General features: G+C 53.8%; 1 protein-coding gene across 1 annotated transcript; it reads right to left on the bottom strand.

The window, feature by feature from the left end:
• Nucleotides 1–934: 934 nt before the first annotated feature.
• On the bottom strand, nt 935–14,171 carry PSMD3 (proteasome 26S subunit, non-ATPase 3). Its single transcript, XM_037140557.2, has 12 exons — nt 13,781–14,171; nt 11,366–11,556; nt 9,893–10,030; nt 8,121–8,257; nt 7,096–7,286; nt 6,808–6,911; nt 3,479–3,593; nt 3,259–3,378; nt 3,023–3,126; nt 2,603–2,758; nt 1,594–1,644; nt 935–1,405 (listed from the first exon to the last, which is right to left on the bottom strand). Exons 1-12 carry the CDS (start codon nt 13,995–13,997, stop codon nt 1,328–1,330), a joined length of 1,602 nt encoding a protein of 533 aa, XP_036996452.2. The 5' UTR covers nt 13,998–14,171; the 3' UTR covers nt 935–1,327.
• Nucleotides 14,172–15,514: the final 1,343 nt, after the last annotated feature.

Consider the following 15,514-nt stretch of genomic DNA (forward strand, 5'->3'; position numbering starts at 1 on the left):
GTCCCTTTTCAAACAAAAAAGACCTTACTGAACCCAGAGTGCCAGGCACTGGGTGAGGCATGGGGAAGACACAAACGCCCTGACCAGTGTGGCTCAGTTGGTTGGGTGTTCTCCTGTGCAGCGAAAGAAAGGTCGCCGGTTCGATTCCCAAAAAGGACTCACAGACTAGTTGGGATGGCTTCCAACTACCTTTAAAGGAACAGTTTGGTTGTGGAGGGTCCAGAAGCCAGGGAGTTGGGTAGAAAGTCACTCAGGAGGCAGGGAGAGCACGGCAGGAGTCCAGTCACAGAGGGGCAGAAGCCCCCAAGCCATGCTCGGGTGACAGCGTGGCAGGAACAAAGGGTCAGTGCACAGCCGAGGCCCCAGCAGGCGGCCAGGGGACGCAGGAGTGATTCAAATGACCCAACAGGGGACGGAGACCCAGGCTGGCATTTCCCTGCCATACGCAGCTGGTATAGATGGGCAGGGGGTCATGGAAAGCCCCCTCCAGCCTGACCTCACTCTGCTCTCCGCCAGGAGCCCAGGCCCCAGTCCACGAGGCCCACTGAGCAAATCCCCGCCCTCAACCTGCTGGAGCCAAGAGGGAGACCCTTCTCCTCTGCAAACCTTCCTTGTGGGTCAGACTCTTACCTTCTAGATCCTCTAGAAGTCTAGATTCCTAAGTTTAGACCCAGCCAGTCACTGAGTCCAATCCTTTGACAGGTCAGAGAATGGAGCCTAAAAGGGTGAGTGACTTGTCCAACACTTGAGAGCTGGCTGGACACGGGACAGCGCACCCAGGTCCTTCTGGGTCCCGGCTGTCTCCAGTGTCCCATCTCCCTCCTCACCTCCAACCGCAGGGTCCTCGGACTGCTCCTGCGGCTGGTACTGCCAGACTAGGAAAACCCGGCAGGTCTGAGAGCCAAGTACAGTAATTAACTGGTACACAAAGAGCTTTGGAGAACTTTTTATTGTTTAAAAATCATAATTGAGGCTTCAAAAAACATATAATCCGACCCATGTCCCAATCAAGTCCCCTAGGCCCTGGGGGATCACAGGTCTTTTCCCTCCCATCCTGCCGCCCACATCACTAGCCAGGACCCTGCCCTGGGGAGGCCACCTGCCCGCCCTCCTGTCCACCGTGTGCCGAGCCACTGGCTGGGGAGGGCCCTGGGGTGCGGTGGGGGCGGCTGGCTCCGTACGTCCCTCACCACCTCCCCCACGCTCCCCACACACACAGGCTGGGGGCTGTGTGCGGGGAAGGGGCCAGTTCCCTGGGCAAGGGACCCTCAAGGGGGAAAGGTAAGAGCCAGTCCCCACTCACCCCACCCTTCCCCAGCCCCCCGGCTCAAGGGAAGCTGTCATCATCATCTTCTGCCATCTCCTTGGCAAACTCCAAGTCTTGCTGCTCCCGCTCGCGCCGCTCCTGGGGAAGGAGACGGAGTGAGGCCGTGTGTCAAGGACCAGCGGGGCCCTCTCGCTCTCGCTCTGCCGAGCGAGCCTGACACACCCCCAAGGCCAGGAGCCGCCAGCGCTTCACAGCTGCCCCAGACCTCCCAGAAACCTCTCCTCACTCCTTGCTGCAGGCAAGTTCTACCTTCCAGTCCTACTTACCTCTGCAGACTCCAAGTCCTTGTTGTATGATTTGGGAGGAAACCTCATGGCCTAAAGCAGAGCAGAGAGAGAGGCAAGATGGAGAGGCATCGGGTGGCACAAGGTGACCGTACCAGACACCAGGATATAGAAAAAACAGGTTATCCAGCCTCCCGTTTAGCGTACTGGGGGCGCCAGGCAAGGAAATGAATTCCTGCAATACCACGTGGTAAATGCAAAAAAGAGAGTAGGAGACTCTGGAGGCATAATCGGCTGACCCTCTGGACCGGGAAGGCAGGGAAGGGCAGTGGGGAGAGGAGGAGGGATGGTCGTGGGAACGTATGAAAAGCAGTGAACTTTCTGAATCCAGGCAGAGGACTTAGGTGTGAAGAGGTCTGGCCTGAGTGCAGGGGTGCATGGGGGAAAAGAAAGAGGGGGCAGGAAAAGGAAGGGGGGGTAACAGTGGGGAGTGACGCTAGAGACACGGGACAGACCACGCAGGGCCTTGTTCCCGGGGAGCACGGCTTGTGCCCAACTGCAAGGCAGCTCTGTCGCTGGCTGCTGGGGAGGAGAACAGGGAAAAGATGGAAGCCAACAGCACCGGCCCCGGACTCCGCGTCTGACGCGGGATGAGGCTCACGTGGAGCTAGACACCAGCTCTGCCTCCTAAAGGGCTTAGCCTTCACTAAGGGCCTTAAGGTAGTGACTCCATTTAACTGCCTCACTCCTGCGAGGCAGGCGGGGCAGGTCATATCTTACTGTCAGCGCCACAGATGGAGAAATGGAGGCTCAGAGAAGGCAAATGACTCCGATTTGGAGCCAATTCTAGAGCCCTAAGCTCTGAACTCTGTCCTCCTTAAAAGCAATAGAAGGTGTCATAGCCCCACAAGCAAAGTCCTCTGCCCCCTGGTGGCCTCTGCCCTGGCAGCAATTTCACAGAGATGGGCTGGGAACCGGGCCCCCAGCCACGCCAACCTTCTCTGTGGAAACCACGAGCGGGAAGGTGGGCACGTGGCCGCCGGCTTCTCACCTTGACGGACATGTTGTGGATGTCCAGGCAGAAGGAGATGCGCTGGTGGAAGGCGAGCTGGGGCTCCCGGGTGGAGTAGATGTCAGTCATCTCCTTGGACTGCACGTAGCCCTTCTCGTGGTTGATGCTGGCCTCAATGACGCCGTCCCGGATGGCCTGCGGGGCCAAGGGGAGGAAAAGTCACCAAGGAGCCCGTCCTCTAGTCCTGGACCACCTTGTCCCGTTTCCCTGTCCTCCCTACGCTCGCTCGCTCACACACACACACTCCCCGCTGGCAGCTTCCTGGCCGCACCGCATGACTGGCAACCCTGAAGAGACAGCGCCAGCCGCTGCCCGCCCATCCCCCTCCTCGGCCCATTTCACCCCATGCCCACCCCCCCATAGGAAGGCAGGAAGGTGACAGCTTCGGACCAGCCCCACCTTGGCCACGATGAACTCTGCGTCCTCCGGACTATCCAGCTGTAACTTCTGGGCGATGTCGGCCAGGGAGATGCGGGAATAGGAGAGGCTGATCATGCGCACACCTGGGAGAGGAGTGGTGGGGTCAGCAGGGCACAGACCCTTCACTGCCCTCGGACACCCACAGGGTGTCCTTGTCTCTGGGAGGGCCTGCCTGGGTCCTGCCCTCCCGGTGGCCCCTGGACCCCAACCCACACCTGTCTTAATAACGTTGTGCCGTAGTCTGATGATTAGGGTGTAGGTCCCGTCTGCTTGAAACTTCTCCCCAAACTGATCCAGGACCTGGTTGAACTTGGCTAGGTTTCCTGTCCTGACAGCTGCAGAGGGGAGAGGGGGGATCAGGTGATGCAAATGGGCACACGCACCAGAGGCCACGGTGCCCGGGGGTCTGGTGAGCCCTGGCGACCCCGGCCTTACCTTGGGTCAGAAGGAAGTAGGGCATGAGCGAGCGCTTGAGAGACGGCTGGCGGAACTGCAGCCGGTCTGGGATCTCCCCCAGCAGCAGCTCCACCACAATGAGGAGCTTGTGCACCTGGCAGAGGGAGACAGAGGATCGCCGTGGGCAGGAGAATGGAATGGGGCTTCAACTCAGTCAGACATCCTGGGAAATGGGGACAGTGGCACCAGGACAAGGCTCAAGGAGAGAGGAAAGGTCCTGGAACCTGTGCTGGGCAGGGAGCTCTGCTGCCTGCGGAGCCAGGGCCTGGGGCTACCCGAGCCTTCCACCGACCGAACTCGGCCCGAGTGTCGTTCAGCTGGCCCGGCGCACGCACACCACTCTGAGGTGGATCAGAAACAGAGGGGACAGAGTGCAGAGACCCAGGGGATGGAACGGGAGGAGATGCTGGTTAGGGAGGTGGAGGGGCGCTGGGGGAGAGGTGGAGAACAATGTGGAGATCTAGCATCCAGGTAGAGGCAGAAGCACAGGCGAGGGGCCTGGCCGACCCGCAGGGAACGAGCCGTGTACGGCCACAGAAAGCTGCCCGGGACACTGGGCCCTTCCCCTTTCACGAGACCAGGAGGTATTTCTGAAGAGTGTCTCCTGGGGAGTCAGTGCTGTTTGCTAAGGAAAACCACGGTGGAGTAGATGATGCCCAGGAATTAAGGAGCTTCCTTCCCACCAAGCAGGAGGGACAGCAACGCAGACAGCTAAACCGTGTGAAAGCAAGTGTCACGAGGGAGGTGAGGGGTTAAAACGGGCAGCAGGTGATCACGCCCACACCGGGCGAGCACTCTTTGCCCCCCACACACCACAAGGCTGGGAGGAGCCTGGGAGCACGCAGAAACCCACGGAAACGGTACAAGGTAACACACGCCTGAGCAATTCTGATGAAGCAGAAAAAGGAGGGAGGACGTCTGAGCCAAGGGAACAGGCTGGAAAAGGGGCAGGCCAAGTGCGAGGGCACCCCTCGGGGGAGGCTGGGGGGCTGTCAGGAGAGATGGCAGGCCAGGCTGGGGACTCGCTGCCTGACCTGAGTTTGGAGACAATGCTCGTCTGTATTCACCAGCTAGAAAATGCTGAGCAACTGAGTCCTTGGTTTCCTCACCCCCAAATGGGAGCCACAACAGTAATACCCGAGGGCCTGCCTACCTCACCAGACTTATGATATCCTACTGGGCAGGCCAGGGAAGCAATGCAAGCTTCCTGTGCAAGGCCAAGATGGGCCTGCAGCTCTGCCTGGTCCGGCAGTGTTGGTGTAGAAGCTGGGCTGGTGGAGGGGAGTGATGGCCAGGGATGGCAGTGGCTCTAACAAGGGCACTGGCAACATCAGAGAGGAGACGAAGACAGAAGACGTGGCGGCAAATCGACACACAACTTGGTGATGGGGAAGGAGGGGTGGGGGGGTCTGAGACGATCCCGAGGCCCCTCAATCAGTTGGGGAGCAGAGGGAAGGACTGGTCAGTGGGCAACTGGGGGTCTGTTTGGACAAGCCGAGCGCGAGGCGCCAGCGAGCGTCTGCACAGGGGCGCGTGGTGGAGGTTGGGCCCGTAGGTCTGGTGTGCATGAGGAGTCAGGACTAACTAGCATTACGGGTGGGACTGTGAGCCCCAAGTCCACGGGTTAAAGCCCTGGCTCCCCAGTGCCTCCAAATGTGACTAAGTTCGGAGAGAGTCTTCGACGTGTTGGTAAAGGCAGAATGAGGTCAATGAGTGGGCCCTGACCCAGCACGACTGGCGTCCTTGTGAGAGGAGATGCAGACACAGTCACAGCAGAGGGGAGGCCATCCACAAGCACGTGGAAGGCTCTCAGAAGGACCCAACCACACTGACACCCTGACCTCGCACTTCTGGCCTCCGGAACCGTGATGAAACACATTTCTGTTGGGCACCCTGTTAAGGGGGCCTGAGCAGACTGCGACAGCAGCGGACTTGAGTGAAGCATCACGGAGGTCGGAGTTGAGCAATAAGACCCCCCCCAGGACAGAATGTGGACTTCACTATGGATGAATAAGCTCTGGAGTGCTCTGTGCTGGGCTCCGCTTTAACTCCGAGGCCTCTCTTCTCCCCGCTCCCTCCCCCTGTGACGGACGGAAAGCCAGCTTCTCTGCTCCAGCTCTTCACCCCATTCCTCCCCTTTCTCTCAGCTGTCCCATGATCCACTTGCTCCAGTCTCTCTGGGGGGGAGTCCCCCCGACTCCCCGTCGTCCCCCCAAGCAACCACCCCACCTCTCTCCTGCACCCTCACCGACAGTCCCCTGGCCAGAGACCGCACTCAGGCTCTCGGCCCCTTCCTGCCACCTGGCTCCACCACAGGAAACCTGGAAACCTTACTCACCCATCGTGAAACAGGGTCTGAAAACAGGGTCTGCTTCACCCTTTAACCTCTATCCCCGGCGTGCGGACACCGTCTATACGTTTAGCACCTGTACTTTTGGTGATTTTTAGAAAGAACTTGGCCTACGCCCCGCACGGAGAACGATCCAACAACCTCCACACGTGCCCTGTGTGTCTGTCTGAAAAGCCACTCCTTCCTGCGAAGATGACTCCCGTCTCTCAAACACCAGGTCAAACTTAGCATTTTCCTTCAAGATCTCTGGAATTATTTGACCAAAACCAACGTTCCTTTCTATGAACTTCTGAACAGAAACCAACGGACTCTCCGGCCACACTGACCTAGTCACTGTGTATCTTCAATCTGATCTCTTTTGAGGGCACCAGGGAGCTGACACCGCGTGAAGGTGGGAGCAAAGGCTGACAGTTGGGAGACTCGGGTCTGAATTCGGGCTGGTGGGGCCTAAGCCTTTCTGAGTCACAGTTCTTTCTCTTCGAGGGCAAATACTGCTTCTTATCCCTCTTGCTATTCCTCACAGTGCCTACATACCAAGGTCAACACTCAAACAAACCAAAAACCAACAGCCCTTGGTGCCGATAGTTCTTGGGGCCCATGGTTTTCCTCCAGTGGAATCAGTCAGCCTTCTGGAGATTTTCTGGGGTCCCTGGCCACAGGCAACCCTGCTCCACATGGGCACATAAGGGACCAGCCAAGGGCCTGAGGTTTACCAGTAGGCAGTGCCCGTGCCTGGGACGAAGCCGAGGAAGACTCCCCACCGGGGTCCGGGCGCCGGCTGCCCCAGGCACAGGTGGCGCCTGCTTCCTGTCCTCCGAACAGTGTCGCACAGAGAAGTCTGATACAACTTTCTGGATGAGGATTAAGGAAGCCCTCCCCGGCCCCCACGCAGGGAAATGGGACTAAAGTGCGCTTGGAGGAGCACGCGGCGAGGGACGGGACGAGGACCGCCACTCACAGTCTGCTTGAAGCCGACGGCCGTGTGCTGAGGGGCCTTGCGCAGGGCGTTGGTCATGGTTCTCCGGGCCTCGGAGTACTCCAGCTGGATGGCTTTGATCCGCCCTGGGGGGCAGGTGAGAAGATCGGGTCAGGAGAACGGCGCCATCGAGCCCCTTATAGACCAGGGTACCAAACATACCTCGTGTGGACCAAATTTTTAGAAAATGTGACACAGAGGTAACATAATTCTAGAGGTGAGCCAACCAGGCCCGAGACGCCTCCGGCGCGGGCGCTGGGCCCTGCTCACCTGTGTAGTAGAGGTACCTCGCCCACTCGTTGTTGTTGGCCTGCTCCGGGAACACGGACTTGGACACCAGCTTCTCGGCCTGGTCATACAGGCTGTAGTGCAGGTAGTTCCGCAGCAGGAGGTTCAGCAGCGTGGCCTGCCCATCAGCGTCGTGCCGCAGGGTGGCCGTCCGCAGCCGCGCGTGCAAGAAGCTGAACGAGGGAAAGAAAAAAGATGTCAGAGGTCTCAAATAACAACTCTTCAAGCTGCTTCTGACCCCTCCCTTTGCTCTCAACCCCTGAAGACGTGACACAAACGGCTTTTCTGATTATTCACAGAATGATCAATGAACTATTCTAGGTCCATGAAAAGGGCGGAGCTCCGCTCTCGGGGAGCCTGCACCCTAGCGGGGCGGACGGAGGGCGACACAGGAAATGCACTGTGTTGTAGGAAACACCAGGTGAGTGCAACGCGGAAGGTGGGGAGGAGGCGGGGTGGTTTTGCACAGCCTGGTGAGAGGACTCACGGAGAGGAACAACTGGTGAAATGAGGGCACGAAGCTTGCCGGAGGCAGGGAGGAGAGCGTCTGGGCACAGGGAAGAGCCAGGGCAGAGGCTCAGGGAGGAGTGTGCCTGGCAGGCCCGGGGAAGAGCAGGAGGCCGGGGCGGCTGAGGGGCGAGTCAAGGGAGCGGTGGGAGATAAAGTCACAGAGGCAGTGACGGGGGTCAGGGCGTATGGGGCCTTTGGCTTTTCCCAAGGGAATGGGGGGCCACTACAGGTTTAAGCAGAGGCATGAAATGTTTCCCAGCCTGTCATTCCACTCTGGATCTACCAATCAGTCCTGATGTGGAGCGAAAGGAAGAGATTCGGGCACAGTTCTTAACAGCTCAGTGGTCATCTCTGGTGGAACAGCAGTCTCTCTTTCCACCCCTCACGTGGCGGGGCATGGTAACCGCTGCCCTCATTTCCTGCTGGGCACTTTACATCTACCAGCTCAGCGCCCTCTACAAGTCCATAGCTCTGTGGTAGCGACTGGCCACCGGTACCTGCGCACCACATCCAGCTTGTCCAGGAACTCGTAGACCCGGGCGTGGTAATAGTAACACTTTGCAGCCACCAGGTCCAGGGCCCGGCGGTTCTGAGTGCTGATCTTCTGCATCAGATCATCGGAGATCTTCTGCGCCTGCAGAGGTAGCCAGAAGAGAACTGAGTGGCAGTTCCTCGCAAAGTTCAACCCTGAGCCATCACATGAAGCAGCGGCAATTCCCCTTCTAGGCATATACCCGAGAGGGTGGGAAACATTTGTTCACACTAGACCTTGTATACAATGTTCATAGTAGCATTATTAACAAGCAGAAAGTAGAAAGAAAGTGTCCAGCACCTAATAACTAAATAAAATGTGCTACATCCATACCCTAGAACATTATTCAGCCTTAAAAATGGAGTATAGCCATGGTTAGTGTGGCTCAGTGGATTGAGTGCCAGCCTGTGAACCGAAAGGTTGCTGGTTTGATTCCTGGCCAGGGCACATGCCTGGGTTGCGGGCTGGGTCCCTGGCTGGGGGCATGTGAGACGCAGGCAATCAATATACTTCTCACACACTGACGTTTCCCTCCCTCTCTTTCTCCCTCCTTCCCCCTTTCTCTAAAAATAATAAAATCTTAAATATGCATAAACCAGAAAACGTTATGCTAAGTGACAGAAGCCAGACACAAAAGCGACCTATATAATTGCATGTATGTGAACAGGAACATCCATGAAACAGAGAGGTGGATGCCAGGGGCTGGGGTCAGGAGAGAATGGAGAGTGGAATAGGTATAGTGTTTCTTTTTGAGGTGACTACACTGTTCTGAATTTGGGTAGTGATGACAGTTGTATCACCTTGTAAATATACCCAAACCCACCAAACTGTACACTTTAAAGGAGATAAATTATATCTTAAAAACAACCAGTTGCAAGGAAAGAAAAAAACCCCCAAAAATCCAGGAACTGAGGTGTGGGATCTGTCATTTCTTTTTTCTTTTAAAATTTTATTTATTTATTTTTTGAGGAGGGAAAAGGAGAGACAAAGAAAGGGAAAGAAACATCATCAAGTTGCCTCTCACACACCCCCAGCTGGGGACCTGGACCGCAAGCCAGGCACATGTCCTGACTGGGAATTGAACCAGTGACCTTTCGGTTCGCAGGCCAGTGCTCAATCCACTGAGCCACACTGGTCAGGTGTGGCAACCTGTCATTTTTTGAGCATGCTCTTGGGACACTGGATATGACTGACAAAGAAGCCGGCCCAAAGTGGAGGGAGCCGTGGAAGTGTTATATAACATCCAAAATGGAGTTGTTCACTTCCATAATGAGCTGCTATTTATGGAAATATTGTGAAAGCTCACTATGCACAGGTCATTATGCTAATTATTTTTGCATATTACTTTATTTAATACCAACAATAATCTTATAATTGAGCATCATTTCCCCCACTTTACATACAACTAGGAGGAATTAACTTGCCTACGGTACTCCTGAGATTCGGGCTCAGTTGTTTTCTGTCTCCTCATCCCCTACTTTTCCCAGAGGAACCCTCCCCACTGGCACTGTGCCACAGCCAGGTGTGCAGAGCCATCACCGTCACCGCTCTCCCTTGGAGCCCAGGGAGAAGCTGAGGGGTCTTCTCTGGCTGTGGGTTAGGTGCCCTCCCACTGGGGGAAGGGGCTGGGGATGGTTAGTAACAGGGATCATCTCCGTTTTCTCACTGGAGGCAATCTCTCCCGCAACACCTCGCACTGCTCGGGCCACGTGAGTCGCTCTCACTGGTCCTAGGTACCTCTTTGTAGCGCTTGCTGTTCATCAGGAAGATGACCACAAGGAGCTGTAGATAGGCTTCCACTTCAGGCAGGAGGGGCGCCGAGGCAGCTTTTCCTGTCCGGGGACGGAACTGTGAATCAGCTTCTGTGTCCATGGGCTAGGGGAGGGCACGGTGACCACGGACAAACTCGGTCAGATCAGTCAGCCGAAAATTCATTCAGCGTCCACTACACACAGGGACTACTATTTCAACAAAGACAGAATGCTTAATGTGCACCAAGACTCTCCTAGGTGCTGGGGACAAAAAAGATGACAGTCTCTTTTTACAGGGAGTCAAGGAGGCCAGCAGCACGATAAACAAGAGTCACAGGAGGGTGACCGAAGGGTCACAGAACTCGGTGGGGCCGGAAAGGATGCTGTAAGAGCTGCACCGGGCCTGCCATCTGGGTGAAGAGATTAAGCCTCCACTCCTGGAACTACTGTAATAGTACCAGACAATTATATAATATTTGATAAGGTGACGTAATTCTAGAGGTGAGATCAAGAATAATGAGACAAAAAAATTTCTGTGTGGGAACAAAAGAAATTTGGGTGAAACTGACTTATACATAGTACTGAGTTTTAATCACCCAAACCAGGGTGATGCGAACAGCTCTAAAAATTGATCACAGCAGTGAGTTCAGGGATGTAAAGGTTAAAAACCATCCCAGGTGCAGCTGAGGGAGGGGGCTTTTCCCCTTCCCTGACGATAAACCCATCATCATTCCACCTCAAGGGGTTTTTGGAGCTTTCACCTTTACAGAACAGACTGTGAGTATACAGGACTTCAGGGAGACGAAGGTGGCTGAAGGTCAACGAGGTCTGAGACAGAGCAGAACCTGGACCACGTACCGTGAATGATACGGGGGATTTCACAGCCAGAAAGGAACAGGAGGGGTCCCTCCCTGCACAGAGACTGCAGCCACCATTAAACTAACCTCGTTGGCGTGCTCTCTGTGCCGGACACCATTCTAAGAGCTTTACACGTACTCCTCCCCCACCAGGGCCCCCAAATCTGTTCACCATATTTAACAAATGAAGAAATGAGGCACAAGGAGGTTAGGTTACTTGCTCAGCTTAAGTCCTACAGTACTAAATGATAGAGGCTGGATTCCAATTCAACTCCACCTCTGAACCCTGTGCTTTTAACCACTGTTTTATACGTCCTGCATGGTGAACCTCAGAGGCAAAGAGGTGGTGGCACCTTCTCCTAGGACAACGGAGATGTCACCCAACTGGACGAGAGGGTCTGTGTTGGGAGGCAGTGGGCAATGAATTTGGCTGGAAGGTTCCTGACTCCCAGCTCCTTCCCCTGACTCAGAAGAATGACACTACAGGGCGGAAGGATGGTTCCTTTGTTCACGGGCAGTGCGTATTAAAATGGGCTGCTTTGCTTCATTACTCTGCTACAACAGGTAACAAGACAGGTCTCTAGGATGCACCTGACACTCACCTCTTCCAAAAAGGACAGCAAGAAGTCTCGAGTGGTATTATTTGAGGTGAAGAAGCCGTGCACAGCCTTGCATAGAACATAGTGGTTGAGGCGGCGCGATGTGGAAGGCAGCATACGCAGGGCCCTCAACACAAAGCGAGGCTCCTTGCCTGAAACTGCCTTCTCCAGCTGTTTCACGTGCTCCTTGATGTCTGTGAAGGACCAGAGGAGAAAAAAATAACGTTACTTCCACATCCTTCTACCCCCGCACCCTTGCCCAACTCCAGGCACGTAGTTCTCAGGAGCCTCTTACAAAAGGGCAGGATGTGGCGAATCACCTCTTTTGCCCTAATAAGGTTAAAAATACTTATGGATGCCATACAGTGATTTTAACACATCACCAACAGCCAAAGAATAATAAAGCTGGGTGTGGGTAGGAGAAGAGGATGTCAGAAACAGGATAAAAAGAAAACAAAATGATGAGAAACAAACACAGGGATATTTACCTCTAAGTAGGAGAATACTTTCTAAATGTAAACAATGGGAGAAATCACAAGCACAAAGACTGATGAACTCGATCTCAAAAAAAGAAAAATACGTACAACAAATATGACCAAAGACTCTCATTCTTATTCTATGAAGACCCTATATAAATGATTAAGACAAATATGGGGGTGAACAGGACATTTCTGCTAGTATAATATAAACCAGAACAGTTTTTCTGGATAATCCCTATCCAAAAACCTTAGAAACATTTACCCTTTGACTCCGGCACATAATATTCTATACTGAAGACAAAATTATAAAGGCAGGTGAAACACCTGGGCACAAAGATGACAGCTGCATAGCTCTTTATAAGAGTAAGAAACTGGAAACAACTTAAATGTCTAATAAGGGAATGCATATTAATGACATTATATTGTTAACGATATAATAGTAACAGCTAATATTTATGGAGGGTTCACTATGTGTTCACCACGTGCTAGGCAGTTTTAAGCATCTTCATCTTCAGAACAACCCAAGGAAGTAGATACTGTTACTCTCATAATAGAGATGAAGAAACTAATTCTAGAGCTTGCATTCTTAGCCTCCACATCAGGTCAATGAATGTTTCTGGAATAAATCGAATACTGTTTTCGGATACATTAAATGAAAGCGCACAAACCACCTGTATTTAGTTACACCTGTTCCAAACTGTACATATGACATGATCTCAATTACGGGAGAGCAGCTTAAAAATTCACGGAAAAAGATGGTTGATTTCTCCCATCCCTGCTATATTTGAGACTTCTCATATTTTCTAAAATTCCTACAATAAACATGAACTACTTTATAATAAGAAAAGGAAGTGTTTATAAGAAACATGTACATACCCAACAGGTAAGGCTGAGTGGCGCCTTTGCCACTGGCTATCATTATTTCAGGTAAAATGGTGTTTCTTAGACACTGAGTCTGTTCCCCAACTTTAGAGTCGAAGCTGATGCAGTCAGCTCTATCTCGGCCTCAAACACACCACCCAGAAGGATAACTTGGGTTATCTCAGTCTTTCTGAGCTAGTTTCTCACGCAGTTAAGTAGAAAGCAAACCCAAGAAATAGTCCAGTCCCACTTGATCCAGAACAGGAAATAGAACCAGGCTCAGAGTGGGAAGCTCTCACGCTGCCCACGCCAAACCTGGCCAGGATGCTTTAACTCGGAAAGGTGAAATGTGAACTTAGAGGAACAAGGGGACGGTGGGAAACTGGCAACGGGGCATCTAGGAAAAAAGAATGGGAGATTGGTATATAATTTAGATAGAAGGCGAGCGTTAGGAACGCAAAGGTGATTTGTAAAGTTGAAAGCGTGGAATGTGTTTAAACCCTTTAGAAACAGCGTAGGAGTAAGGGATTGAAGGGAGAGGGGGGAAAAAAAGATGGGATCCTTTGGCACATTAATTACACAAACAAGGAAGCAAGATACCAGGTAGAAAGGGCTCTTTTAGGGGAGTTTGTTAAAGGTAGCTAACACAACAGAAGCCTTAGTACACACTTAAAACTCGGGGGCCAGTATTCTGCGTCATCCTGACCCCCTCTGCACACGTACAGACATTGGTTTCTAGAGGGATCAATCACCTATCAAGGCGCAACAGAGTCAGTCCGGTGCGATGGAAATGGGAGCGGGTCAGAGGGGAGGACTAAGGAGAGGGAGTTTACAGGCCCAGTGAGACCTAGTTCTAGACGCAACCCCGGGTGGGGAAGGTGTGGCCAGGGGAGTCCTAAGCCTGGGGTCACTGGGGCTGGAAACAGGGGTGTCAGGGCGGTGGGAGCAGCCACCTGGAGGGGAGTGATCTTTAGGAACAGAGGGTGGTGGTGGCTTCGCTGGGGTCTCAAGGAGAAGCCGGATCCCCGGGTCGCTGTCACCCGTGACCATGGTACGTTCCCAGCCCAGGCTCTCGTACCCTCCAAGGTGATGGTGTCCAGCTCTCGCTGGGAGTGCTCAGCTGCCATCGTCGTCTTGCCGTCAGCCTCCCCCGTTGACCCTCCACCTGTCGCCGCCTCCTCTTTCATCTCCACATCCTGGGGGCCCGGGGGCGGCGGTGGTTCCTGTTCCCCTCCGCCGGGCGGCGGCTTCGCCTTGTCCGCGCCGCGGCGGCGCGCCGAGCCCTCCTGCTTCATGGCACGAAGGGTCGCGGCCTAGTCCGGAGACTGAGGCCGGGGCCTCGCGTGAACCCTCGCAGCACGGAGGAGGAACCGAGCCGGGCCTATACAAGAGCGCGGGATCACGTCGGGCCGCACGATGACGGAGCAGCTGCAAACCCCTTCCCAGCGCTGGGTCTGCTGGGAAACGCCAGGCCCAGTGTGCTGATGGCCGAGTTAGCAAAGGGGAGAGAAATCAACAGCCGAGGTGCAGGATGGGGGAGGATCTTCGGGCAAGCAGTGGGGAGGAGCCTGTACGAGTTTGTGGGGCTTTCTATGGAGTGCTTAAGTGTGTTGATTTTCTTTTATGCTCCTCCCGAGTGCGTTTCTGAGCTTGGCCACGAGAGGTCCCCTCAGGCTCCAATCTGGGCTACGTCGGACTCTAAGAGCCCGCCCACCAGCGTGGAGTGGGTAGGGCCTATGGGAGCGTAGGGCGTGATGGTGTCACGAGTAGCCCGGTGGGTTTCTACCGAACTCGCTCTATTTTCCCCGGCTGAGTCGCCTTCGAGGTCCGCGAGGCTCACCTTCAACGGCTGCCTAGTGCATTCCGCGCGAGGGAAGAAAAGATGCTGGGAAAGAAGCTGCGAACGAGGAATGTGGAGCTTGGCTGTTGGGCTTAAAACAAAATCGAATTATGGGATTCAGCTCCCCTTGTCCGATTTTAGCTAGTGCTGAAAAATAAAGACATAAAAATAAGACTTAAAAATCTCTGCAGCCTGAGAGTGTGCATGGGGCCAAAGGCGTTTGTGTACAGTCACTCCAGTTTAATAACATTTAGGGCTCCACTCTCTGTATGGCCCAGGGCCAGTGCATTGGGGGGCGCTGTGTTCAAGTACAGCTGCAGGATGCAGCCTGCTGAAAACCGTGCTCTGGGTTATTTTGTATTGTGAAGCCGGAGGAAAGAGGGTGAAAGCACCTATTGCCAGAGGCTTCGGGGAGTCCGTTGGGGCACCTGTATGCATCGGACAGACTCCGTAGTGAAATAAGGACCGGAATAATAGTGTACCTACGGGGAACCTGAGAATCCCCAGGGGAAGGACATTGAACCAGAAATCCTGTCCATTTATTTTACGAGGCAGTCCTCTAGCGATTCTGTAGGGGGAGGATACATGTTCCAATTTCACAAGACAACACAAAAACTTCCTCCCTCCTGGGAAATTTTCTCTCTTTCATAAATGGAAGTCCTGAGTTTTAGACCAGGTCAGACCTCACAAGACAATCCAGCTGTGATGTAAGGTCCTAGAGGGCAGAGAATATGTTTTGACTATATTCTCCTTTATGTATGTAGAGAAAACTCTCCGAGAAATTTGCTGTTTTCATACTATGGCACAAAATAGTTGCTTACACTACTAAACAGCTGCTTGCTAAATGGAAAAATGTGTACTCCAGTTTTAGGGAGCATGCCTGGACCAATTCCTCCCTAACTACCCCCTTCCCCCTTAGGGCTGGGGAGTGGATAACAAGATCTTTGAGTCACCACTGGAATAAACTCATTA

Source organism: Artibeus jamaicensis, unplaced genomic scaffold (assembly GCF_021234435.1).
Source record: "Artibeus jamaicensis isolate MK-2021 breed Jamaican fruit bat unplaced genomic scaffold, CSHL_Jam_final contig_1998, whole genome shotgun sequence".
NCBI classification, from domain to species: Eukaryota; Metazoa; Chordata; class Mammalia; order Chiroptera; family Phyllostomidae; genus Artibeus; species Artibeus jamaicensis.